The sequence below is a fragment of the Chelonia mydas genome, chromosome 7, assembly GCF_015237465.2.
Source record: "Chelonia mydas isolate rCheMyd1 chromosome 7, rCheMyd1.pri.v2, whole genome shotgun sequence".
NCBI lineage: Eukaryota > Metazoa > Chordata > Testudines > Cheloniidae > Chelonia > Chelonia mydas.
In genome coordinates, this window is record NC_057853.1 from 101165913 (window position 1) to 101191588 (window position 25676).

The window sequence follows — 25676 nt, forward strand, 5'->3', positions numbered from 1 at the left end:
GTACAGAGAGTCAATCCCTTACCTCTCTCTAAAAATGCAAAGTTTCAAAAAGTTAAATGAGTAGAAGATTGTTGGGGGTGGAATAGATCTTGACAAGGAGAAGAAGTCTGGAGATAAATGTGAGAAGCGAGGGACATATGCTTGTTTTGTTAAAATATTATATGTTTGCTGTTGAAGAAAAAAAATCCAGAATACTTAACACTGTTGTTTTAGTTAAATAAAACAATTTAAATGTCTGCTGATGTTCTCCTTCTAATACAGCATGGCAAGAAAATCCTCCAAATATTAATTATTAACCTGTTTAATTGGAGGGAGATAGTTCACTTCCCAATGACTTCATAAATATCTGCTTCAATTACCTTTGGTAAATGAAATAACCAAACAATCGTTCATTTTCTGATATAGCTGTAAAACTAATCTGAAAAAAGTTTTCAAAATGAATCACTGTTTAAAAATGTATAGTGTACACCTTCTAAAAATGAAACCTACATCTGTCTCTGAGTTGTGAAGAATATGTATTAAAGGTTATAACAACCAACAAGAATGCACTTTTATGTAGAAAACCATGATTAATTGAGTCTTCCTGACTAGTGATTTAAATCAAATCCACCTGCCATGACCTTGCTAGTAAATACCCTGTGATGGTCTTTTTTTAAAAAAACAAAAAAACACATGGGTCCAAGGCCCAGTGAGGATCTAGAAACTCATGATATGAGGACCCAGCTTTTCAATGATATGTAGCAATGTTTTCTGATGATAATTTGTAAAATATTGGGTTTTCAATTTTAATTATTTGGATTATACTCTGCTTTGTTTACTGTGTCCTGTACTTTTATAAAAGTCTTGTGTAATGTTTGCCTTTTCTCCTGACCCATCCACTCTTCCAATACAATCCTTAAAATACATTCCCACTGCAGTCCTTCCTCTCATTCCCCTCCTGCACATTCACACTCCTGCAATAGATGTAAGGTCTTCACCCTCAAATCATGAACCAATTCCTGATACAAGTGGGATGACTACTCAGCCACCCTGCTACTAAAAGCCTAGGGGATAGCAGAGTTATTATAAAATTGTAACACATATGTACAACAGGGCAGAATTTAAAGTTGCTGTCAACCGGCAGGACTCAGGAGCAGGGAAGGTGTCTGGGTTAAATTGTCTACCTTTACTTTGCATTAATAAGAGTTTATGAAAGAAGAATATAAAAATTACCTATCTTAGGAATCAAACTAACCATTTTGATCCATAATTATTTCCCCTTGGCCAAGGAAGTGCTGGCTGAGGTTGTTGTGAGAGTCCTCATATCTTGTCAGCAAAGACTACTGAGCCTGATTCTCCACTGCCTTGTGCAGTTATTTACACCTGTGCAAAGTGGGTGTAAAATTCTGTCAAATCAGAATTGCACCCACTGGGCCAAGTTTCTGCAGGTGTAAATCAGATGACACTGGCAGAGAATCTCACCCACTTTGCAAAAATGTTATTTACTACGGAAGATGCAAGGCAGTGGAGAATCAGTCACTTGTGCTCTCCAATGGCAGGAAAGAATGACAGAAAAAGAGGTCATCTTATGCCAGACTAATCATCAGCTGGTTCGTGGCTTGAATTGGAGGTATGCACTGCTGCTTGTGACAGTGACAAAAGTTATATGCATTTAAAATAAATGAACCATGTAATGAGACTGGTGGCAAGAGGTCTTATCCATCCTTCCCACTCTAAAGGGCAGCTTAAGGGTCTGATTCAACTCAAGATGAAGTCATCAGGAGTCTTTCCTTAGACTTCAGTGCAAGCTGGATCAGGCAGTAGGTCAGCAATGATTTAATCAGAAATACCACCATGTGAATTAATTAGGGAAAGCAGTGCTGTTATTGTTTCATTAAAACATGCTAAATAAAGATTCCTCAGAAATTAACTATATGTTTCTTTTATTGAGATAACCTGTTCAAACCAAAGGAAAGGTTCATTTCGGAGAAGGAGATGCACATGAGATCTAAAAGGTACAACACATTTCAGTTTAGAATTCACTGATTCCCTGGGATCCAGTGCCAAGACTTTGCACTTCCTAATTAGCATCATAATATTGAGTTTGTGGTACATCTTGCCTTGTGCAGTATGCACAAACATGGACAATGTTCTTCCCCCTAAAATGACTTGAGTGAATAGGGGCTGTAGCCCTACTTAGTGAATGGTCTGGAGCTGTACTGTCCTACCAGAAGCAACAGGAGGCTCTCCCCTGCAGGGAGAAACAATGGTTCTGGGGGCTGTTATGAGCACTGAGGGAGAGGGAAGAGAGAATACACCCCCTATTATCCCCCTTTATGGAGTGCAGCTTACATTGCCTTGGATGGACACCAGTTCTTCTGCCCAGTGTGTGTAGGTCTTGGTTCTGCCTCCTCACACCCCTTTTTGGGGTATCTAGTGCCCTGGGGGTGATGGCAGGGAGCATCCCTGCACTCAGAGAGCATAGGGAATGCATTTATGGCTGGCCTCTGTGGAGGGGTATAATTTGGGAGGCTTCTGTCTTTGTTTTGTGGCCCATAATGCTCCACTTGCTCTTACATGTTATCTGATGATCTTTAGTAATTTACTAAATGTTATTTCTTCAAATCTATTCATTAACAACATTTTAGAGATTTGTGATAATATTGTGCATTAATTGTAGCCCTCAAAATATACCAGAAGTTTCAGCTCTGTAATACATAATTTCACTTCTCACAATCCCACCTATGTGGAAAGTCCAAAAGCACAATGAAGTTTGCACCACATCCTTCCGAATATTCCTTTGGGGGCTCTTATTCTGCAGGCTGTTTTCTCCATCTTCTGCCATACTTGTTGTTATTCATCTACCATAAAAAATCCAGTGCATTTTCTTGTTAACAGCAGAAGTTAACTTCTTAGATAAGCATTGAATGTGAATAAGGAATCTTTTTCTCCAGTAGTGAGAACTGTCTTTCTGCAGAGGAGTATAGGTCAAGATTTAATAGTGACTAGTGATTTTGGAGGCCCAATTTGAGGCACCTTAAAAGGACCTGATTTTCACGTATTCATCCTGTGAAAACTAGGCCTCTTTAAGGTGTATTAAGTTGTGCACCCAAAAGTTGAAGGCAGAGTCACTAATTTTTTAAAATCTAGACCATAGCACATATCCCAGCAAAGACTGCAATTTATTAGATACTTCGGGGTCTGATCCTCCATTGCCTTGCACCTTATATAGTCATTTACAACAACAAAAAATGCAAAAAGTGATGTCAAGGAGTTTTTCTGAATGTAACCTAATGTCACAGAGATCAGAATCTGTCCCACTGTCCTTAAAAATAAAACACTTCTCATAATGTATAAGTCAGAATAGGCTGCTATATGGACTCTGTAGTGCAAAATTGGTTGGGGGGAAAGTAAAGTTTTATAGTCCACTAAACTAATTAAGTCTGAATACTTGTGATTTAGATCAGCATATACACAAAGAGCAGAATTGTTGAGTAGGAAGATATTTGTTACAGAGAGCCTAATCCTGCTCCCACTTGAGTCAGTGGGAATTTTGCCATTGACTGCAATGGTAAAAAGATCAGACCCAGAGTTACTTTTATGATTGTAACCAAGAACTGCAATTACATTAAGAATTGACTGTTTTGTTTTCTGGTGAAAGGGTCACAGTGACAGTGAGAAAAATCTTATCAGTTAATATAATTATCATTTTATTTTTCTTACACATTTTTGAGCAATCACTGAAGGTTATTGCTTGGAATCTGTATTGTGATATACCTACAAGAAGCTTATGGGACAGATTCTTGTCTCAGTTACACTGCTATAAATTTCAGAGTAACAGCCGTGTTAGTCTGTATTCGCAAAAAGAAAAGGAGTACTTGTGGCACCTTAGAGACTAACCAATTTATTTGAGCATGAGCTTTTGTGAGCTACAGCTCACTTCATCGGATGCATACTGTGGAACTGCAGAAGACATTATATACACAGAGACCATGAAACAATACCTCCTCCCACCCCACTCTCCTGCTGGTAATAGCTTATCTAAAGTGATCATCAAGTTGATATAATGTCTTCTGCAGTTTCCACAGTATGCATCCGATGAAGTGAGCTGTAGCTCACGAAAGCTCATGCTCAGATAAATTGGTTAGTCTCTAAGGTGCCACAAGTACTGCTATAAATCTAGATTACCTCCACTGAGCTCAGTGAAATTACTCCAGAATTGCACAGACATAACTGAGATAACCTGGCCCTCTACTTACAGTTAATCATTTCAGAATAAAGACCATTTCTCAAGTTTCTCAGTTCAAAATCTTTCATTGTGATACCAGTGTTATTGCTAATATCTACCTGTCTGAAATCAAATTCAGATATTTACAAATGCATAATACCACCAGTGATCACCTAGAAGAATTTTTTCCACTTTGAAAAATTAAGTTAGTGGTGACACTGTAGAATGATTATAACTTTATATTCTGAATTTATGCCAGGATTTATAACAACTTGCCTGAAGTGAAAAAGAAAGAAGAAGAAAAACAGAAACGAATAATCATACAAAGCAACAGACTACGGGTGGAGGTCTTCAAAAAGGTAATGGTTCCATTGTGAATAGGCATAATTTGGTTATAACTGTGCCCTACTACATTAAAATCATACCTCTGGTCCCATAACCTCCAAGAAACCCCACTTACCTATCTATCTTATGCATTTCTATAGTAAGCACCTCACAGTCTTTAATGTATTTATCCTCATAACACCTTTGTGAGGTAGGGAAGTGCTATTATTTCCATTATATGGACTGGGAATGGAAGCACAGTGGTTATGTCTACACTGCAACAAAACACACATGGCAGGCCCATGTCACTTGCCTCAGGCTTGTACGGCTCAGGCTACAGGCCTATAAAATTGTAGTGTAGATGTTTGGGCTCAGGGACCCTGTGAGGGGTGAGTCCAGGAGCCCAGGCTCCACCCTGAGCCTGAACATTTACTTTGTAGTTTTATAACCTTGCAGCCCAAACCCGAGTCAGCTGACAAAGGACAGTCACAGGTGTTTTATTGCAGTGTAGGTAAACATTGCCGGAGAGACTAAGACCCAGATCCTCAAAGGAGAAATCAATGGGAGTTAGGCTTCTAAATACATTTTGAAGACCTGGGTTTAAGTGATTTGCCCAAGGTCACACCTGGACGTGAATCTGGGTCTGAGTCCCATGCCAGTTCCCTAACCACTGGACCATTCCATTTCACCACTGTATTCCAATACTACTGGTCACACCCTTTTCTCCCCTGGATGGTGGGCTCAAAGGGAAACCCTGTCTCTACACCCAGGTCCAGAGCATCTGGCTCCCATCTCTGGCTAGTAGAAGGAAATGCAAGAGAGGAGGAAAAATTAGTGCAGTTACAAAACAAAGAAAAAGAGGAAGAAAAAACAAAACTAAAACAATGCAATATATATGTTAAATGATAATAAAATGAGTAAATTTATGAAATAATGAATCCAAATTCCTTACCTCCTCAAGAGCCACTAGTCAAAGATGTCAGAGTTCATGATCCCCAAACCTCCAGATCCAGAGTTGCTCTGGCAGGTGTTTATGGGGAAACTGGTGACTCTCTGCCATGAATTTGCAAAGCCAAGGATTTAGCAGGGTATAGCCTCATGGTTCGTGTGATGCCTCTGTCCTGCAGAGCGATCAAGTATCCAATGGAAGAAATGAAAAAATATCAGCAGGTGCAAATAGAGATTATATGCCATAGACATCCCAACCTGTTCCAGGGAGCTTTGCTGGGAACTGTGGGATAGATAGATGCAACACTCCAAAAGCCCTAAAATGTTTGTGAGCACTGCTGCATGTGGACATGGTGCAATGGGAGAACCAGAGATGAGATGGTTCGTACAGATGATGTGCACAGTTGTAACTTTCAGTTCTCTACCCCTAACTATTTTGACACTAGAACTTTTCAAACATGGAGTCACAATTTTTTTTATAATAGGAAGGTATTGTTTATTCACTGCTGTCATACTCAAATATCAACAGTTTTACACACACACACACACACCCCTGTTGAGGAGAGACCAAACCAGGAACATATGTGGCTGAAGGGTGAAAGTTTCAGAAAGTTTTGAGTGACTGAGGTCAGTAGGTTAGAATGGAAACTGTTAATGCAACCCTTAATTATAGTGGTGACTGTGGCTTCTGCTATGTGTCCCAACCATGCATCCAAATTGTGACCTAAGGGTTTGTTCTTATTTTTACCCTCTAGCAACTACTGGACCAGCTTCTTCAAAGAAATACGGAGTGACAAAGGAGGCCATTGGATCTTGAGTGTCTTTGACTATTAGATAAGACATAAAATTTAGCATTATCTTAATTACCTGGAAACATCTTTCTTACCTTTAACTCTCTATGTAAAGGAAGATAATTTGTTCTTCAGTAGGATTTGAATGAAAGTTCCAAATAACCAAGAGAGAACCTATAAATGAGAAAACTGCTTTAGGACTATCATCTTATAGTTGGTTTACCCAGGGAAAATAATTTTAAGAAACTTTTATGCAAACATTGGATTACAATGGTATTTATTTTCACCTTTTAAATATATATACCCTTTTAGCAATAGAACTGGGTTTACAAGACCTAGGAAAATTATGTTTCCAAAGTATTCTACTCATTGATTTCCTGAGAGTAAAATCCTAGAAAAATGAATATCATTATTTGTTATGTTTAGAAACTAGCTGAAATGGCGTTACCACAATCATATGAGCAGCAGTTTTAAATTAATGGTTAACATACCAAAAGGGACCAATATTTTAGTGCTCTGAAGGGAGTTCATTCCTGTTTATGTAGTGAACCCAAATAGCAGGGTTACCTTGTAGAAAGCAATATTTAGAACCTCAGTAATAATACTTTTTACATGTTCTTCACTATTACATATAATTCTGCTTGCTTCTATGAGCATAAAGTATTTAAAGAAATAGCATATTAAGAAGTGGCGCAGACCCATGCAATGTTTTCCACCAAGAAATAAGTGTGTGTAAAGATTACATAATTAAAAACATCTGTAATGTTTCCTCCAACAATATTTAAATCTTTATTTGTACATTTTGGAAGTCAAATCTACCAATTTTCAAATCAAATGGAATAAACAAATATAATAATCCAAATGCGATTTTTATATTCTTATTTCAGAGCATTTATAAAATCATGGCTTAGTATTAATAAAGAAGTCCTCATTGTGCCATAAATTCTACTGTGAGAAAAAACTATATAATAGGATTATTATACATTGGGCAAAATTCTCATTTTATGTACCCCAATGTAAATCAGAAGTAACTCCATTAACCTCAGTGGAGTAAACTGCTGATTTCTATTCATGTGAAGGAGATCCGAATTTGACCCTTAGCTTCTAAACTCCTAATTTAGATTGAGATTTAGGACCAGATTTTTTTAAAAAGCATCCTCCCTTTTTGCAAGAGCATTTATTTGTATAGGCCATTTAGATATCCTCCAGCCTTGCTCATGTGGAACAATAGTAACTTAGTTCACAAGCAGTCTCATTGCAATCTATGGAACTAACTGAAGTAAGTTACTACTCATTGTGAGAAAGGGTAAAGGAGTCTGGTCTTCAATGCACCCACGTGCTTGGTCTCCCACTGACTGAATCCCACATAAAATATCTTTCAACATTGTTCTTTCCTAGTTTTCTCAGGTCAGTTCCATTCAGGGAGTTTCCAAGGATGAAATCCTAATAGTATTGAAGTCAATGGCAAAATTTCCATTAACTTTCTAGGTTTGAAATTCTGATCCTATTATTTTTCACCCTTGTGATCATACAGTCTTAAATACACTGCTCTGTGATTTCTTGGTTTGACTTTGTGCCCCCCCACCATGGAGTTATATTTGCCCTGGTTATCATGGGAGACTTCAATCACCCTGATATCCGCTGGGAGAGCAATACAGCGGTGCACAGACAATCCAGGAAGTTTTTGGAAAGTTTAGGGGACAATTTCCTGGTGCAAGTGCTGGAGGAACCAACTAGGGGCAGAGCTGTTCTTGACCTGCTGCTCCCAAACAGGGAAGAATTAGTAGGGGAAGCTAAAGTGGATGGGAACCTGGGAGGCAGTGACCATGAGATGGTCGAGTTCAGGATCCTGACACAGGGAAGAAAGGAGAGCAGCAGAATACAGACCCTGGACTTCAGAAAAGCAGACTTTGACAACCTCAGGGAACTGATGGGCAGGATCCCCTGGGAGAATAACATGAGGGGGAAAGGAGTCCAGGAGAGTTGGCTGTATTTTAAAGAATCCTTACTGAGGTTACAGGGACAAACCATCCCGATGTGTAGAAAGAATAGTAAATATGGTAGGCGACCAGCTTGGCTTAACAGTGAAATCCTTGCTGATCTTGAACACAAAAAAAAAAGGCTTACAAGAAGTGGAAAATTGGACAAATGACCAGGGAAGAGTATAAAAATATTGCTCGGGCATGCAGGAGTGAAATCAGGAAGGCTAAATAACACCTGGAGTTGCAGCTAGCAAGAGATGTTAAGAGTAACAAGAAGGGTTTCTTCAGGTATGTTAGCAACAAGAAGAAAGTCAAGGAAAGTGTGGGCCCCTTACTGAATGAGGGAGGCAACCTAGTGACAGAGGATATGGAAAAAGCTAATGTACTCAATGCTTTTTTTGCCTCTGTCTTCACGAACAAGGTCAGCTCCCAGACTACTGCACTCGGCAGCACAGCATAGGGAGGAGGTGACCAGCCCTCTGTGGAGAAAGAAGTGGTTCGGGACTATTTAGACAGCTGGACGGGCACAAGTCCATGGGGCCGGATGCACTGCAGTGTGCTAAAGGATGCTGCAGAGAGTGCTAAAGGAGTTGGAGGATGTGATTGCAGAGCCATTGGCCATTATCTTTGAAAACTCATGGCGATCGGGGGAAGTTCCAGACAACTGGAAAAAGGCTAATGTAGTGCCCATCTTTAAAAAAGGGAAGAAGGAGGATCCTGGGAACTACAGGCCAGTCAGCCTCACCTTAGTCCCTAGAAAAATCATGGAGCAGGTCCTCAAGGAATCAATTCTGAAGCACTTAGAGGAGAGAAAAGTGATCAGGAACAGTCAGCATGGATTCACCAAGGGCAAGTCATGCCTGACTAATCTAATTACCTTCTATGATGAGATAACTGGCTCTGTGGATGAGGGGAAAGCAGTGGACGTGTTGTTCCTTGACTTTAGCAAAGCTTTTGACACGGTCTCCCACAGTATTCTTGCCAGCAAGTTAAAGAAGTATGGGCTGGATGAATGGACAATAAGGTGGGTAGAAAGTTGGCTAGATTGTCGGACTCAACGGGTAGTGATCAATGGCTCCATGTCTAGCTGACAGTCGATATCAAGTGAGTGCCCCAAGGGTCGGTCCTCGGGCCGGTTTTGTTCAATATCTTCATAAATGATCTGGAGGATGGTGTGGATTGCAGCCTCAGCAAGTTTGCAGATAACACTAAACTGGGAGGAGAGGTAGATACGCTGGAGGGTAGGGATAGGATACAGAGTGACCTAGACAAATTAGAGGATTGGGCCAAAAGAAATCTGATGAGGTTCAACAAGGACAAGTGCAGAGTCTTGCACTTAGGACGGAAGAATCCCATGCACTGCTACAGACTAGGGACCGAATGGCTCGGCAGCAGTTCTGCAGAGAAGGACCTAGGGGTGACAGTGGATGAGAAGCTGGATATGAGTCAACAGTGTGCCCTTGTTGCCAAGAAGGCCAATGACATTTTGGGATGTATAAGTAGGGGCATTGCCAGCAGATCGAGGGACGTGATCGTTCCCCTCTATTTGACATTGGTGAGGCCTCATCTGGAGTACTGTGTCCAGTTTTGGGCCCCACACTACAAGAAGGATGTGGAAAAATTGGAAAGAGTCCAGCGGAGGGCAACAAAAATGATTAGGGGACTGGAACACATGAGTTATGAGGAGAGGCTGAGGGAACTGGGATTGTTTAGTCTGCGGAAGAGAAGAATGAGGGGGGATTTGATAGCTGCTTTCAACTATCTGAAAGGGGGTTCCAAAGAGGATGGATCTAGACTGTTCTCAGTGGTAGCTGATGACAGAACAAGGAGTAATGGTCTCAAGTTGCAGTGGGGGAGGTTTAGGTTGGATATTAGGAAAAACTTTTTCACTAGGAGGGTGGTGAAACACTGGAATGCGTTACCTAAGGAGGTGGTGGAATCTCCTTCCTTAGATATTTTTAAGGTCAGGCTTGACAAAGCCCTGGCTGGGATGATTTAGTTGGGGATTGGTCCTGCTTTGAGCAGGGGGTTGGACTAGATGACCTCCTGAGGTCCCTTCCAACCCTGATATTATTCTATGATTCTATGATATGAAGCCGTGCTTTAAGACAACAAAAATTCTCTCTGTGGCAGACCTAATTTCTCATTCTAATCTTGTGAGAACAGAATATCCTACATTATATCCAAACAGTTCTGACACTCATTTCAGTTCTACAGTCAGGTTATTGTAATAAGTCATAGGCCTTCAGGGAAAAATGCTACCTGATAAAATTTCAAACCACCTGAAAAAGCTGTATAGGTTTAGAGTCTTTGTAACCAAAGAATAAAGTTTAGAATTACTGCCAAAGTTTGCACAATTCCATTTTAAATTTGCACCTGCTTTACAATAAAAGAGAAATTTTGCCATTTGATATTATTCAACATGGAAAATTCACAGGCTTGATTCTGATTTCAGTAGTTATATACTACTATAGTTCCACTGACTTAAATAGAATTAACCCAGTCACACTGGTGCCTAAGTTTGTATGCCCAAACCCTTATAACTTAAGTAAGGACACTCATTTTATCGCTGAATATTAGATATTACGATTTGTTCCTCAGTTTTGACTAGGCCAGACCAATTTCTGTGTATAGCTTAATCCATCTTTTTAGTCCTAATATGTGAGCTCCAGCAGAACAATATTGTGCCCTCTGCCAGTTGGCAGATAGAAGTCCCTGGTTCACAGTTGATGCATAGAGTTTTACAGGGATCCCCGGGGTCTGATATCTACATAATAGTTCACCAAAGGGTGCCATGTGATGTTCCTACCACAAGCCAGAGGTCCACTGGTCATCATAATTATTGCAAGATGTTTGTACAAGAAATAGTTTGAGATATGCAAAATATTATGTTCCAAAACTGTTGAAGTAAAGTTTGTCACCTAAATTGAGGCAAGCATGAGGGCTAACTCAGTGAGCACACAGAACAATGGACATCTGTGGAGACAGGCTATGTTTATAGGCTGGGATAGGTGTGGGCCAGAGGATTTACAGAGACAAAGGAACCACAAGGTAAATCTTTGAAGAGCGGACCTCCTGAGGTAAGAAACAATAGTATGTAACTGCATTATTTTTTATTTTTTATTTTTAAAAAAGAGGGAGGACAAGATTTTATCCTTCACTGAGGATTAAAAAGGGTTGCCAACTTTCTACTCACACAAAAATGAACACCCTTGTCCTGGTCCTGCCCCTCCCCTTCTCCGAGGCCCCACCCCCGCTCACTCTATCCCCGTCCCTCTGTCGCTTGCTCTCCTCACCCTCACTCACTGATTTTCACTGGGCTGACTCAGGGGCTTGGGGTGTGTGTGGGGGGGGGTGAGGGCTCCGGCTGGGGGCACAGCCGAGAATGAAGAATTTGGGGTGTAGGAAGGGGTTCTGGGCTGGGGGGTGGAGCTGAAGCATTTTGGAGCATGGGAGGGGGCTCTGGGCTGAGGCAGGGGGTATGGACAGTGGGTGCAGGTTCTGGGATGGGGCAGAGAGTTGGGGTGTGGGCTCCGGCTGTGGGTGCAGGATTTGGAGTGCAGGAGGGAGCTCCGGGCTGGGGTAGGGTGTTGTGGTGTGGGGGAGGGATGAGGGTGCCAGCTGGGGATGAGGGTTTAGGAGGGTGCTCCAGGCTGGGATTGAGGGGTTTGGAGTCTGGGAGGTGGCTCCGGGCTGGGGAAGGGGGTTAGGGTGCAGGGGTGTGAGAGTGCTCCTGCTGAGGGTTTGGGCTCAGGAGTGGGGTTTGGGATAGGGCGTTTGGGGTGCAGGAGGGTGTTCTGGGCTGTGGTGTTCAGAGGGCAGGAGGGGGAAATCAGGGCTGAGGCAGGGGGTAAGGAGTGCAGGCTCCATGCAGTGCTTACCTCAGGCGGCTCCAGGAAGTAGGGGCATGTCCCCCCTCTTCTTCGTACAGGAAGGCACGTCCAGGCGGCTCTGTGTGCTGCCCTGTCCGCAGGTGCCACCCCCGCAGCTCCCATTGGCTGTGGTTTGGGCAATGGGAGCTGCAGAGCTGGCGCTTGGGGTGGGGGCAGCGCGCGAAGCCCCCTGGATGCCCCACACATAGGAGCTGGAGGGAGGACATGCTGCTGCTTCCAGGAGCCTTGCGGAACCATGGCAGGCAGAGAGCCTGCCTTAACCCCGCTGCACCGCCGACTGGACCTTTAACAACCCTGTCAGCAGTGCTGACTAGAGCCGCCAGGGTTGGTTTTCAACTGGGTGTTCTGGTCAAACACTGGACACCTGGCAACCCTACTGAGGAAGCATGCTGACAGCATGGTTGTCTCATGAAAAGAGGGTCACAGTGGCTGTAAAGCACTGGTGAGCACTACTTTATTTGACATGACTGTACCTTGTTAATTAAGTCAAGGCTCTAGAATGCATGTTATGATTTTATATGTAACTGTTTCCATTACTTCTACTTGCTATTACTTGAATCTCTATGCTTTGTTAAATAACCCTATGTTTGATTTCATTATAAACATATCTAAGTGCAGCGCGTTAAGCGGAGTGATGAGCTGAGGTGGAACTGGTAAGCTACGGTGTACCTTTTCTTTGGAAAGAGTGAATCTGTCAATACTGTTAGTGTCCAGTGGACCAGGGGCTGGACATTCCAGGAAGACCTTCAATGGGCTTGGGAGTTGGTGTGTACGTATTGCTAACCTGTAGCGAGACAGTGGCGCCTGCACAGGCCTAGAGGGAAGGGCTTGTGTTGCCCATGGCTGGTGGAGTTGGGGAGTTGACCCCCAGGAGATACAGACAAGGCTTCCTCACACTAAGGGCAGGTGGTAGTGCAGTGCCTCACAAGAGTGGGTACCCCTAGGAAGTGTCACAGTGGCGTTTGCAGTACCTGAACCCCATTTGCTGGTTAACCAAGGGTCACGCTCCAGGAACTTATATACCCGATAAGATGGATATAGATTCAAAAGTGAGAAGGCTGGAAACAGGAAAAGAAAAAGGCTTTGATTTGTTATTTTCTGTTTGTTTTGGGTAAGGGAAATAAAACAAGGAAAGGACAGGATGAGTAAGCTGGAGACCTGTGCTAAATATACCAAATTGCATTTGGAAAAACTATATAGAGTGTGGCTTGGAAACTTCAGGGGAAATGGGAGAGGAGATCAGAGCATTACTCATAGACTATGATGAGCATCAGGAAAAAACCTGTTTAATCTACTGATAGTATCTGAGGCCAAAGAGGATGCAGGCTCAGGAAACTAGCCTGGTATAGATTCCAATGCTGCAGCCATGCAGTTAGAGTTGGGCAGAATTCAGCTCCAAAATCTGGAAATTGTGGAGAGAGGTAGAGAGCAGGAAGCAAAAGAGAAAGCCCAGAAAAGGGAGATGCTAGCAGAGAAGTAAAAAGTGGGAGGCAGAGAAAGCAGTGCAAGAGGAGGCCTATCAAGGATTACTGGAACTGGAAGACTGAAAGTGCAAAGCCTGAAGAAAAATGAAATCTTGAATCAGAGGAGTAAAAGCGGTGGCAGAAGCCCAAGAAAGGGAGATGTATTGCATCAATGAATATCTGACCACCTTTAAAAGCGTATGCAGGATATACACAATCCCTGATGACCAGAGAATGACTGTCTTACTTCAAAACTGACTGGTAAAACTTTACAAGTGTTTAATGACATGGATATAAATTATGCTATGTTGTGTGATCTGTTTAAGAGGTCTGTGTTAAAAAGGTTTCAAAGTATTTCAGAGGCATATTGCCTGACATTTAGAAACTTAAAAAAAAACTTGATTAGTCACAGGAAAATAGGTTTATAAAATGGGGGATTATTTGAGAAAATAGATAAAAAGTAAAGAAGCAGAAAATTATGACAAATTGGTAGATCTGTTTGCTCCAGGAGCAGTTCTTTGATGTCTGCTCTGATGAGGTGAGAACAACAGTGTAGGGAAAGTCCTCACAACTGTGGAAGAGGCAGTTGATACCACTGACTTATATCTGCAAGCGAGACCATTCATAGAGTGCAGGTCCCAAAGGGAAGAGAAAAACCTTGGCAGAAAAGGGTGTCCCTGGTCTGTTCTTGGGGAAAAGGAGGAAGGGGAGGGGACTAAGAGCACACCACCCCAATACCAATTCCTTACTGGTAACCCTAATTATCAGACTGCAGCCCCAGGGGAGGGCCCAAGAAAGTGCTTATTATGTGGGTCCCTTGACCACATGAAGAAACAATGTCCTAGGTATGGGGTATGCAAATACAATGCCCTATCCATCGAGGTTAATGTAGCTAACCTTGAGTCAAAGACTTCAGTGATGGCAGATAGGGCTTAGTTGACCTCCTGGAGGTAGAATTTATCAAAGAGGCCAAGGTAAATGGTAAAGTGTGCCTGGGGTGGAGACACGCTGATGCGCAGATCTCTAGTCAAGAGAGAGGTGATTAATGAGATTGATATGCTCCCAAGGGAAGAGGTAAAACTCCTTTGCTTGGGGCAATTTTGAACCATGGTGCTTTCAGGCAGCATTGAATTAGAGTCGGAAGATTTAAGGGGTACTTTGAATGTGGAGATTCTTAAGAATTTATCATGTGATATATTGATGGGAAATGACTTCAGTCCCCAGAGCTGTTAGCATTGTGACCCATAGCAAGAGGGAATATGTCCCAAACTTCCCAGAAGTAAGGTCTGGGGAGGAAGAGGCAGCTGCAAGAGGAGAGGAGTCCTCTGCAACTTTATCAACAGAAAGCGGCAATAAGAGACGAAGGAGGCGGTGGCCCCCTTACTTGAAACAGCTCTCAGTGCAAGCAAAAGCCAAATGGAGTTTGCTTCAGAACGAAGTGCAGACACCTCCTTGGAGAGCATAAGGGAGGCTACCCCAGTAATGCCTCAGAGAAAGATATCACAAGGGGAGGTTCTTTACAGATGAGGGAAGGATTTACATGGAGCTCCTGGTTTGGAAGAACAGAAGCTTCATGCTGAGTTAATGATGCTAGCCCTTTTGCCGGTGACTTGGGAATGAAGAGGGCATATGAAAGGCTAAAGAAAGATGTATGTTGGCCCAATATTCAAAATGAGGTAAAGGAATACTGCAAGCCTTGTAACTTATGTCAAAAGCAAAAAAAGTATATAGGTCTCTGCAAGGCTCCTTTGCATCCTTTACTATTAGTCAAGGAAGCATTTATCAGGGTTGCTATGGATATCATAGGCCATTACCCAGGCCAGCCCAAAGAGGAAAAAGATTTATATTAGAGGTGGTGGATTTTGCCAACAGGTATCCAGAAGCCGTTTCTCTGTCAAACGTGGAAGCGGAAACAGTTAAAGCACCTTTTTCTATATTCAGCACGGTAGGTTTTCCAAAGGAGATCTTATCGGATCATGGGTCAAATTTCAAATTTCAGCTATTTGGTGAGTTGTGGAGGGTAAAATCTGCCCTATATCACCTAGAAAGAAATAGATTAGTTGAGATGTTCAATTGGACCCTAACATTTCTGCTGAGAACGCATGCAAGCAAGAGGGGAAGTGACTGGGATATAATGTTACCCTATCTGTTGTTTGCTTACTGGGAGGTGCTCCAAGAGTCCACCAGTTTTGCCCCATTTCGCATCCTCTATGGGAGAAAGGTCAGAAGTCTTCTGGATTGCTTAAGGGACTCCTGGGAGGGTGGCACTGAAGCAGAGGGGAAAGCCATTTAAACAGGATGTGCTGTGCAGAGGACAGAGACAGCCCCTTCTATTGATTTGATGACTGAATGTCATAATGATATCCCCGTAGAGAGCATGGATTTATATGAAATGTTAACCTGGACTGAGGAGAGAGATTATGGCTGTGCTGAAAAGTCACCCTTAGATATTTTCCAGCAGGTCAGGCTCACAAAATGATCCTAAATGGTCCATAACATTTCCGGCTTACAGCCTTTGCACCCAGAAAAGCACACCAAACAACTGATAAAATGATGCAGCAAGTTTGTAAGGAAATAGCAAGCATGCTGGACATGAGAATAATTACAGAGCCAAAACAATCCCAGGGTTTCTCCAGTAGCTATGGTCCCCAAAAAGAACAGGACCATAAGACTTTGTATTAATTACAGAAAGCTTAACATTGGCACAGCTCCTGTTGCATACCTTAAGTCCAGAATCAATTATGTGCTAGATGCTTTAGGCAGGGCAAAGTTCCTAAGCACCCTGGATTTAATAAAAGGGTATTAGAAATCCCCTTAGACAGTGAAGCACAAAAAGAATAATCCACCTTCATTACTAATTCAATGCTTTGAGTTTAAAGTGTTACCTTTTGGATTAATTAATGCAGGAGATACATTTCAGGTTAATCAAATATTAGTCAGGTTATAGGACTTTGCTCAGGCCAGCATTGATGATATTGTAATCTTTAGTAGTGCCTGGCAAGATCAGAAGGATCATGTGGAGATGGAACCAACGAGACTCAGAAATAGAGTAAGTGTAAATAGGAGGGAAAACTCCTCAATCTATGTTACTGGGTAGGAAGAAGCTAGATTTGCCCAGATCCACTGAAAGTAGAATCCACTGTTAACTAGTCTGTACCCCAAACCAAAGTGCAAATCCAGTCTTTGCTATCCCAAGCATTTCTGCCTTCTCTTCCTTTGCTGAACTCTCTCCTTTAGAGCAGGCCTCCTTTCCTCTATTGGCTGCAGCTGTGGGTGCCTGCCTCCTTGCTTGGCAGCTGTATGGAGGTGTGGTCTGTAAACAGTAGAGGCTTTCCTGCCCCTTCTATCTATGCTCAGTTTGGGGTTTGTAGACACCATTAGAAGCCCTCTTCAGAAAGATCTTCTGACAAAGGTGGTGTCATAACCGTACAGCTAAGGGTAGCCTAGAATTCCTCCTTACCTGTAAGGCGTTAAGAAGCTCAAATAACCTGGTTGGCACCTGACCAAAAGGACCAATGGGGAAAGAAGATACTTTCAAATCTGGGCGGAGGGAAGGCTTTGTTTGTGCTCTTTGTTTGTGTGTTCTCTGGGGAAGCAGAGAAGCATCAGAGCAGAAAACTCCTTCTTCTAAAATGAGTCTGAATATTGCAAAAAGAGTAAGTAAATAAGGCAAGGCATGTTAGATTATCTTTTGTTTTTAGCTTGTGAATTTTCCCTGTGCTAAGAGGCAGGTTTATCCCTGTTTTTTGTAACTTTAAAGTTTTGTCTAGAGGGGAATCCTCTGTGTTTTGAATCTGATTACCCTGTAAAGTTACCTTCCATCCTGATTTTACAGAGGTGCTTCTTTTAATTTTTTTTCTTTATAATAAAGTTCTGTTTTTTTTTAAGAATCTGGTTTACCTAATTGGTTGGTATATTATTCTCAAGCCTCCCCAGGAAAGGGGGTGAAGGGGCTTGGGGGAGGATATTTTAGGGAACAGGAACTCCAAGTGGTCCTTTTCCTGAATCTTTGTCTAACTCACTTGGTGGTGGCAACAGTACCCATCCAAGGATAAGGAAGGATTTGTGCCTTGGGGAAGTTTTTAACCTAATCTGGTAGAAATAAGCTTAGTGGGTCTTTCATGCAGGTCCCCAAATCTGTACCCTAGAGTTCAGAGTGCGAAGGGAATCCTGACAGGTGGTTTGGTCTACAGCCTGTTGGGGGGGCTTTAATAAAGTGAAAAGAATTCTGTCAGAGAAACTGGTCCTAGGCAGTCCAAACTTTGATAAGGTACTTGAACTCTGTACTGGTGCCTCTAAAGCAGGCCTGGGGGCCATGTTAATGCAAGCAGGCAAAGGCAATAAAAAGCATCCTATTGCTTTCTTAAGTAAAAAAAAGTGATTCCCACTGAACAACATTACTCTACAATAGACAGACTTGTGTGGTCTGTCAGGCATGTAAGGTCTTACCTATTCAATAGGAAGCTGAGAGTCCTAACAGACCACTTTCCACTGGTTTTTAATTTTCACATTATTCAGAAAGGGGACAAAATTAAGGTTGCACAATGTTTTAGGTGTGCAGGATCTAAAGGCTCTCAATGATGTTGGCACCAACAGTTTTATCTGAAAAGAATACATCAGTTAGGGCCAAAATCATGACACCACAGGACACCAAGGGTTATGGTATTCTGGGCATTTATTTTAAACTAATAATTTCTTGTATGTGTCTGTGCAAGACAATAGTTACTTAGGATTCTACTAGAATACTTTAGAATTTAGAATAATTCTAGAATTTACTTAGCTGGTCTGATATATCAGTAGACTCTCTGCATAAAGGGACTTGCTATTAATTTTGTTGCTTACTTGAGTATCTGAGATTTGGTTACATTAGTCTAATGAATTCTGCTATGGAATCAATTTACAAGCAAAACAAAATGGCAAAGGGGGAGAATCTTTCTGGTGGCTCTGTTCATAGGAAGCTGTTCCATGCTACATCATCAGTAGTCACAGGAACACCAGGGCTGAAGATCAGCAAGCTTGCATAAAGATGTTTGACCTCTATGACTTCAATAACAAATAAAACCTTCCACTTATTCTGATAGAGTGGGTAATCGTGTGTTCAAATTGATTTCCCACCTACTTGTTCACTGATAGAATAGATAGTTACACATGTATCTCAATGTACAATACGTCATCTCTCATGTAATGTATCAAGTTATGTGACATGAGTCTATATAAGAGAGACAAGATTGGTCCGTTAAAAGATATTGCCTCATTCACCTTGTCCCTCTCATATCCTGCGACCAACACGGCTACAACAACACTGCAAATAAGCCTGCATTGTTCACTACTCAATAAGCTTTTCGTTGACTTCTCTTCAGGCAGATTGAATGCTTTTGAGGTGGATTTTTTCCTCTGTTGCTCTCTGTCTTGACTTGTTTGTGATTTATAAACAGACCAGGAGGTTTCTCAGATATCAGCCACCCTTAGAAGTGATTGGTTTAAATATTAAATGCTATTGTCACATTTGGCATTCTTCAGTTTGAAAACTGACAAAATAAGATGCAAGAGCTATGCTTTAGTGTTTGGTACAAGGGAAAAAATCAACGTAAAATTAGACATGCAAAATCTGTCAGCTATATTCCTATTTATGGACAAGCAAAAATTAAGAAGCCAAATTCTGCAATTGGACATAAATATGCAACTATCATTAAAATTACTGGGAGCTGATTGAGAAAGTTGAGGAAACAACTATAGGGTCATCCACTTTGGATCTGGCTTTGATCAACAGGGATGAATTAGTTGCAAATATAAAGGTAGTTGGGAACTTGGGAGGAAATCATCATAATCTGATAGAATTAAAGATCCAGTGGAAAGGAGGACATGAGAACAGCAAAACAAGGACACCGCACTTCAGAAAGGCAGATTTCAACTGGCTCAGAGAAATAGTAGGCAACGGCCCACGGAAAGACCAATTAGGGAAAAAAGGAGTAGAAGGGGACTGGCAGTTCTTAAAAGATGTAATGCTATAGGCTCTACATCATGCTATTCCGACATAAAAGAAAGATAAGAAGAGCCACAGGAGGCCAATGTGTCTGCACAAAAAGCTTTTTAGCTATCTAAAAAACAAAAGGGATACATACAGGAAATGAAAGGAGGAGCATGTCACCAAGGAAGTATACATGGGAATAGCGTGAGTGTGTGGGGACAAAATCAGGAAAGCCATGGCATGGAATGAGTTACAGCTGGCAAGAAATGTTAGAGACAAGATGAAGGGGTTCCTTTAGGGTTGCCAACTTTCTAATGGCACAAACCCAAACACCCTAGCCCTGCCCCTGCCCTGCCCCTTCTCCCAGGCCCTGTCCCCGCTCACTCCAGTTCCCCTCCCTCCACCTCTCGTTCTCCCCTACCCTCATACACTTTCACCAGACTGGGGTAGGAGGTTGCAGTGTGGGCTGGAGGTTGGGGCTGAGGGATTCGGAGTGTAGAAGGTGGCTCTGGAATAAGCCCAGGGAAGGGGGTTGGGGTGCAGGAGGGGCTTTGGGATGGAGTTTGAGTGTGGGAGGGGGCTCCGGGTTGAGCCTGGGGCAGGTGGTTGGAGTGCAGGAGGGGGTGTGGGCTCTGGGAGGGAGTTTGGGTGCAGGGGGTTGGGGTGCAGAAGAGGGTGAGGGCGGGTGGTGCTTACCTTGGGTGGCTCCCAAAAGCGACTGGCACCGGTTCCTAGGTGGGGGGGAGGGGCGAGGGAGTGCCGCACACTGTCCCTGCCCACAGGCACAGCCTCCACAGCTCCCATTGGCTGCAGTTCCTGGCTAATGGGAGCTGTGGAGGCGGCGCTCAGGGCGGGGGAAGCTCACGGAGATTCCTTGGTCCCCCCCACAGGGGCCGCAGGGATGGTGCACGGGCAAGGGTAGGCAGGAAGTCTGCCTTAGCTCCACTGGGCTGCTAGACTGTTAGCGTCCAAAATCTCCTGGTTTGGCTGCAGTAGCCTCCGGGAAATAAGGCCTGATTCTGGGAGACTCCTGGCAAAACTGGGTTGGCAACCCTAGGTTCTTCAAATATGTCAGACAAAAAGAAAGATCAAGGATGTTGTGGGTCAGCTCAATGGAGAAGGTGAACTGGTAACAGAGGATGGTAGGAAGGCAGAACGGCTCAATTCTTCTTTGCTTCAGTCTTCTCACAAAAAATAACATATAACTGGATGACTGGTGAAGTTACCATCGACAATAAAGGGGAAGGGATGCAGATTGGGATAAGTAAAAAACATGTCAGAGATCTTCTGACCAATTTGAATGAATTCAAATCAGCGGGACTGGATGCTATTCACCTAAGGGTGCTGAAGAAATCTCAGAGTCTCTGGCAATAATATTTACAAACTCATGGATGACATGAGAGGTCCCAAAAGACTGGAGAAGAGCTACCATAGTGCCCATCTTTAAAAAGGGGGGAAAGGAGGAGCTGGGGAACTACAGACTAGTCAGCCTGACTTCCATACCTGGGAAGCTACTAGAGCAATGAATAAAACATTCAATTTGTGAATACCTGGAGGATGAAGGGGTGATCACTAGCAGCCAGCATGGATTTACCAAGAACAAATCATGCCAAATCAGCTTGATTTCCTTCTTTGACAGGGTAACTGATTTGGTGGATGGGGGAATGCGGTAGACATAGTATACCTGGACTTCAGCAAGGCTTTTGACACAGTCCCATTGGCCATTCTGATAAGTAAGCTGGAGAAATGCGGGCTTGACAGAGCTACCAATGAGTGGATACATAATTGGTTAAACAACTGCAAACAAAGAGTAACTATTAATGGAATGATTTCGGATTGGAGGGAGGTCTCAAGTGGGGTTCCACAGGGAGCTGTTCTATGTCTGGTGGTGTTTAACATCTTTATTAATGACCTGGATATAGGTATAGAGAGGATACTGATCAAGTTTTCAAATGAGATAAAGCTAGGGTGGGGTTGCCAATACTGTGGAGAATAGAGCTAAAATTCAGAGGAATCTTGATAAATTGGAGAACTGGGCTATAGACAACAAAATTAAATTCAACAAAGACAAATGTAAGGAGCTACACTTAAGGAAGAAAAACCAAATGCACAAATACAGAATGGCGGCAAACTGGCTTGGCAGCAGCACTGCTGAGAAGGATCTGGGAGTTGTGGTGGATCACAGCCTCAACATGAGTCAGCAATGCAATGCTGTTGCAAAAAAAGCAAATGCAATTTTAGGTTGCCTTAACAGAGGCATAGCATGCAAGTCATGGGAGGTGATAGTACTGCTCTATTCAGCACTCGTTAGGCCTCAGCTGGAGTACTGTGTCCAATTTTGGTCACTAATGTACAGAAAGGATGTAGAGAAACTGGAAAGGATCCAGAGGCAAGCAACAAAGATGATCAAAGGGATGGAATGAAAGTCATATGAGCAAAGGCTGAAGGAACTGGGGATGTTTAGTTTGGAAAAAGAGGAGATTAAGTGGGGACATGATAGCAGTCTTCAAATACTTGAAAGGCTGCCATAAAAAAAGATAGAGTAAAGTTGTTCTCTTTTGCCACAGAGGGCAGGACAAGCAGCAACAGGTTCAAACTACAGCATAGCAGATTTAGATTAAATCTCATGAAAAACTTCCTAACTGTAAGAACGATAGCACAATAGAACAGACCGCCTCAGGAGGTTGTGAAAGCTTGTTCACTGGAGGTTTTCAAAAGGAGGCTGGATAGCCATCTGTCTTGGATAGTTTTAGATGCAACAAATTCTGCATCTTGACAGGAGGTTAGACTAGATGACCCTTGTAGTTCCTTCTGACCCTATAATTCTGAAATTTGGCCCTACAGGACTATTTTCCTGATGGGCAAGGGATTGTCACATGCCACTACTCCTGGTTAGTGTTACCAGGCCAAATTCTGCTCTCAGTGACATCTCAGTGCATCCATGTCCCTAAGAGTATGATTTAGCCCAAAGAGTGTCACCTGTACAAATATCCTTCATATTGATGGGAGAATATACATATTTAATATTGAAATAATTGTTCAATGAGTCCTGCAAAATATTTTTAGAGTATGGTGCATAAGAGAAGATAGGATTTCGCTTCATAACACAACCTTGCCTTTTTGTATAGCCTTGACATTCTTTCTAAAAGAGAAAAGCCTATTTTGGTTGTCTGTCATGGCAGCACTACTAGCTGACAATAGAATAATATTTGATTCCATTTTGTAAGTGAAAATCCTTTACCAACCAAACCTACTGGAAATATTCCGTGTTTTAGGAGATCATGACTCCAGCCTCCAGCTCACATCTGCTTGGCTATGACAAGGCTGTTGAAAGAAGTATACCAAGTGGAACCATCTCTTGTTCTATTTTGGAGGAAAAACAAATCCTATTTCTCAAGAATCTTGAATCTCTTTTTCACTAGTTCTGTTTGGCTCTTTACCAAAGCTGTAGGAGGTAAAATTGCTCGATATCCATTTTCGATATCCTACAAAATCAGATAATGATGTGTATCATCTGTCTAGCAGATGATGAATGAGAAAAGAAGAAGTAAATGTACCAATGTGCTCATTGTACATGCAATATAAAACACTAAACAGAATTGTTCTAAGGTTAGTGTAGTAAAAGCTTTGTTATCTGGCATGTTGGTGGAATGGGGGGTTAGTCAAAAATTCCAGTGAACTAAGAGTTATACTTACGAATATAGGGAGGGAGTTTGGGTGTGAGAGGGGGTGCGGGGCACAAGCTCTGGGAGGGAGTTTGGGTGCAGGAGGGGGTTTGGGAGAGGGGGCTTGGAGTAGGGGGTTGGGGTGCAGGAAGGGTTTTGGGGTGCCAGATCTGGGCAGCGCTCACCTCAGGCAGCTCCATGCAAGCGGTGACATGTTTCTGCTGCTCCTAGGCAGAGGTGCAGTCAGGTGGCTCTGTGCACTGCCTCCGCTCACAGGCGCCACCCCTGCAGCTCCCACTGGCCGTGCCAACTGGACTTTTAATGGCCCGGTCAGTGGTGCTGACAAGAGCTGCCAGGGTCCCTTTTTGACCGGGCGTTCCAGTCGAAAGCCAGACACACCTGGCAACCCTATTGAAGATTTATATTGGGAGAGATCAGAAATGCCAGTTTCTAGAGCTTTCCGGTTGGTAAAGTGACGAATAACACAGCTTTTACTGTAACTAGAGAAGCAAAATAAATTACTTGTTGATATCACTGTTTCCTTTATAGGAACAAGAAAAAATGAATCCACTAATTACAGAGGCCTTTTTCAGTTTATAAATTAAAAGACACATTTATATGAAGAAACTTCATCTTTTATATATTTTACAATTCTTTTATTGTCAACATTTTACAACAACTGGACATTAATGTGAAATTAAAAAATAATTCATATGCATTCACATATTACAGAGATGCTAATAAATGGCCCTGGATTTAATACAATGCTACAATTCACTTTAGCGAGCTCTAGTACAAAATGGCAATGTGTCTGTTGAATGAATTTTAGTCTTATATTCTTTCTTAGGCCCTCTAATGTTGTAATGATATGTAATGCTTTTTAAGAGAAAAGCTCTGAAGATTTATTTTGAAGTCCATGCTTAAGAAATAACCACACGGACAAAGAATGGGGAGAAAGTTGCAATTTTATAGCTTTATTTCACATTTGGCTTTGCTGTTCTTACCTTTTAGACTTTTTAGTGCACTGAAATAATTGAAATTGTATTGTGCCTGATATCACTAAAAAGGTATTACCCTTTCACTCGTGTTAAAAATACAGGATATTCTTACCACCCTCCCACTGATGTCAGGGAGGTTTTACAGCCTTCCAAAGATGTCAGTGAAAGGGAATTACCAGTGTGTTCTCTGCTGACGATTTACAAAGAAATAAACCAGTATTTAAATATTATATCCACATTAGTTCTTCATGACTAATGTTATTACAATGCATACGAAAGGAATTAGTAATGAATACCCACTTAGTGTAAAGTGTTGCCAAATACATACTTAACTTGTAATGCTACTCAGAGCACATATATAATTTTTGTATGTTACTGTGTAAAAATATAATTCTGAGGACTAGCTGGTCTTAAATGTAATTATATAATGGCATATGTTAAAGCGCATGGAAGATATACAATTATGGGTTAAATGTTCTATCAAATATTATCAGCTGATGTTACAAAAAAGCCAACTTTTTACTTTCCAGCTTTTAGTTTCGCATATTTCACTTGCTTTGTCTATGGTCTGAAGGATGTGAGAGAAAGGTTTGATTCAGATAGTAATCATCAGGAAACCACTAATACCACCAATAATAAAAACAATGATACCCTACTCTTCATTTCATCCCTAACCGGAGATACAGACATTTTTCTTAACACTCACATCACATACACAGCAATGCTTTTTACTGAGTACTGCATGAGGGGTAATTTCTTCTTTTTCATTATAGTGACAAATTTCTCTAGGGGATTTAATATTTTTAGAAAAACATTGTTCATTGTCCCAATTTTTGGTCATCTTATGAATTATTGTATTGCTTTCTGATTGTACACTGCAGAGGATTACACGAGCACAGTAGAAAAAAAATCTGATTTAATTATACTTTTGCCCTGGCTTAATACTACTGTCTCTTATCCTGGGAAAGCTTTAAAAAAAATAATTTTATTTAAATCATCAGAGACACAGTAACATTAAAGTGGAAATAACAGAGACTAAAAGTGTTAATTTTTAAAGTCTGATTAAAGGAAGGAAAATTAAAAAAAAATTTTAAATGGTGTCAAATAAGGAGACTTACTTATTTGGGGACCAGCAAGCATCTGAAAGTGAAATGTCTGAATAAAGGACTCCTGGAGAAGAACATCCTCCCTCTAGATAGGTAGGCTTCTGTCAAGTGGATAGGAAAATTTAAAGTGCTTCTCCCCAGCACCCCAATAGGCTCAAACTGCACATTTGTTGCCCTGCCAGTCTAATAAAAGTAAATAATAATATCTAGTTCTTATAGCCTTTTTTCATCTATAGATCTCAAAGCACTTTACCAAGAAGGTCAGCCTTATTATCCCCATTTTACAGATAGGGAAACTGAGGCACAGGGCAATGCTGTGACTTGTCTAAGG

The 25676-nt window shown here is 41.9% G+C and overlaps 1 protein-coding gene and 1 long non-coding RNA gene across 9 annotated transcripts in view; one reads left to right on the forward strand and one right to left on the reverse strand.

Moving 5' to 3' along the window:
* Positions 1-7130, forward strand: part of C7H10orf90 (chromosome 7 C10orf90 homolog) — a 217025-nt gene extending 209895 nt beyond the window's left edge. For 4 of the 7 annotated variants that reach the window (XM_043550860.1, XM_043550863.1, XM_043550862.1 and 1 more), the window contains 3 exons: positions 1931-1994; positions 4467-4566; positions 6235-7122. In XM_043550860.1, the coding sequence (XP_043406795.1) occupies positions 1931-1994; positions 4467-4566; positions 6235-6273 (203 nt within the window). In that variant the 3' untranslated portion in view covers positions 6274-7122. Of the gene's footprint in view, positions 1-1930; positions 1995-4466; positions 4567-6234 lie in introns of those variants that run through there. The other 3 variants (XM_043550859.1, XR_006292128.1, XM_043550861.1) reach the window with 3 other exon arrangements.
* The window catches only part of LOC114018882, a 36620-nt gene continuing 12849 nt past the window's right edge, over positions 1906-25676 (reverse strand). The window contains exons 3-5 of one of the 2 annotated variants that reach the window (XR_006292130.1): positions 6366-6444; positions 5484-5652; positions 1906-2840 (exon numbers count right to left, since the gene is read on the reverse strand). This is a non-coding gene — a long non-coding RNA (uncharacterized LOC114018882). The remainder of the gene's footprint in view (positions 2841-5483; positions 5653-6365; positions 6445-25676) is intronic. The other variant, XR_006292129.1, reaches the window with a different exon arrangement.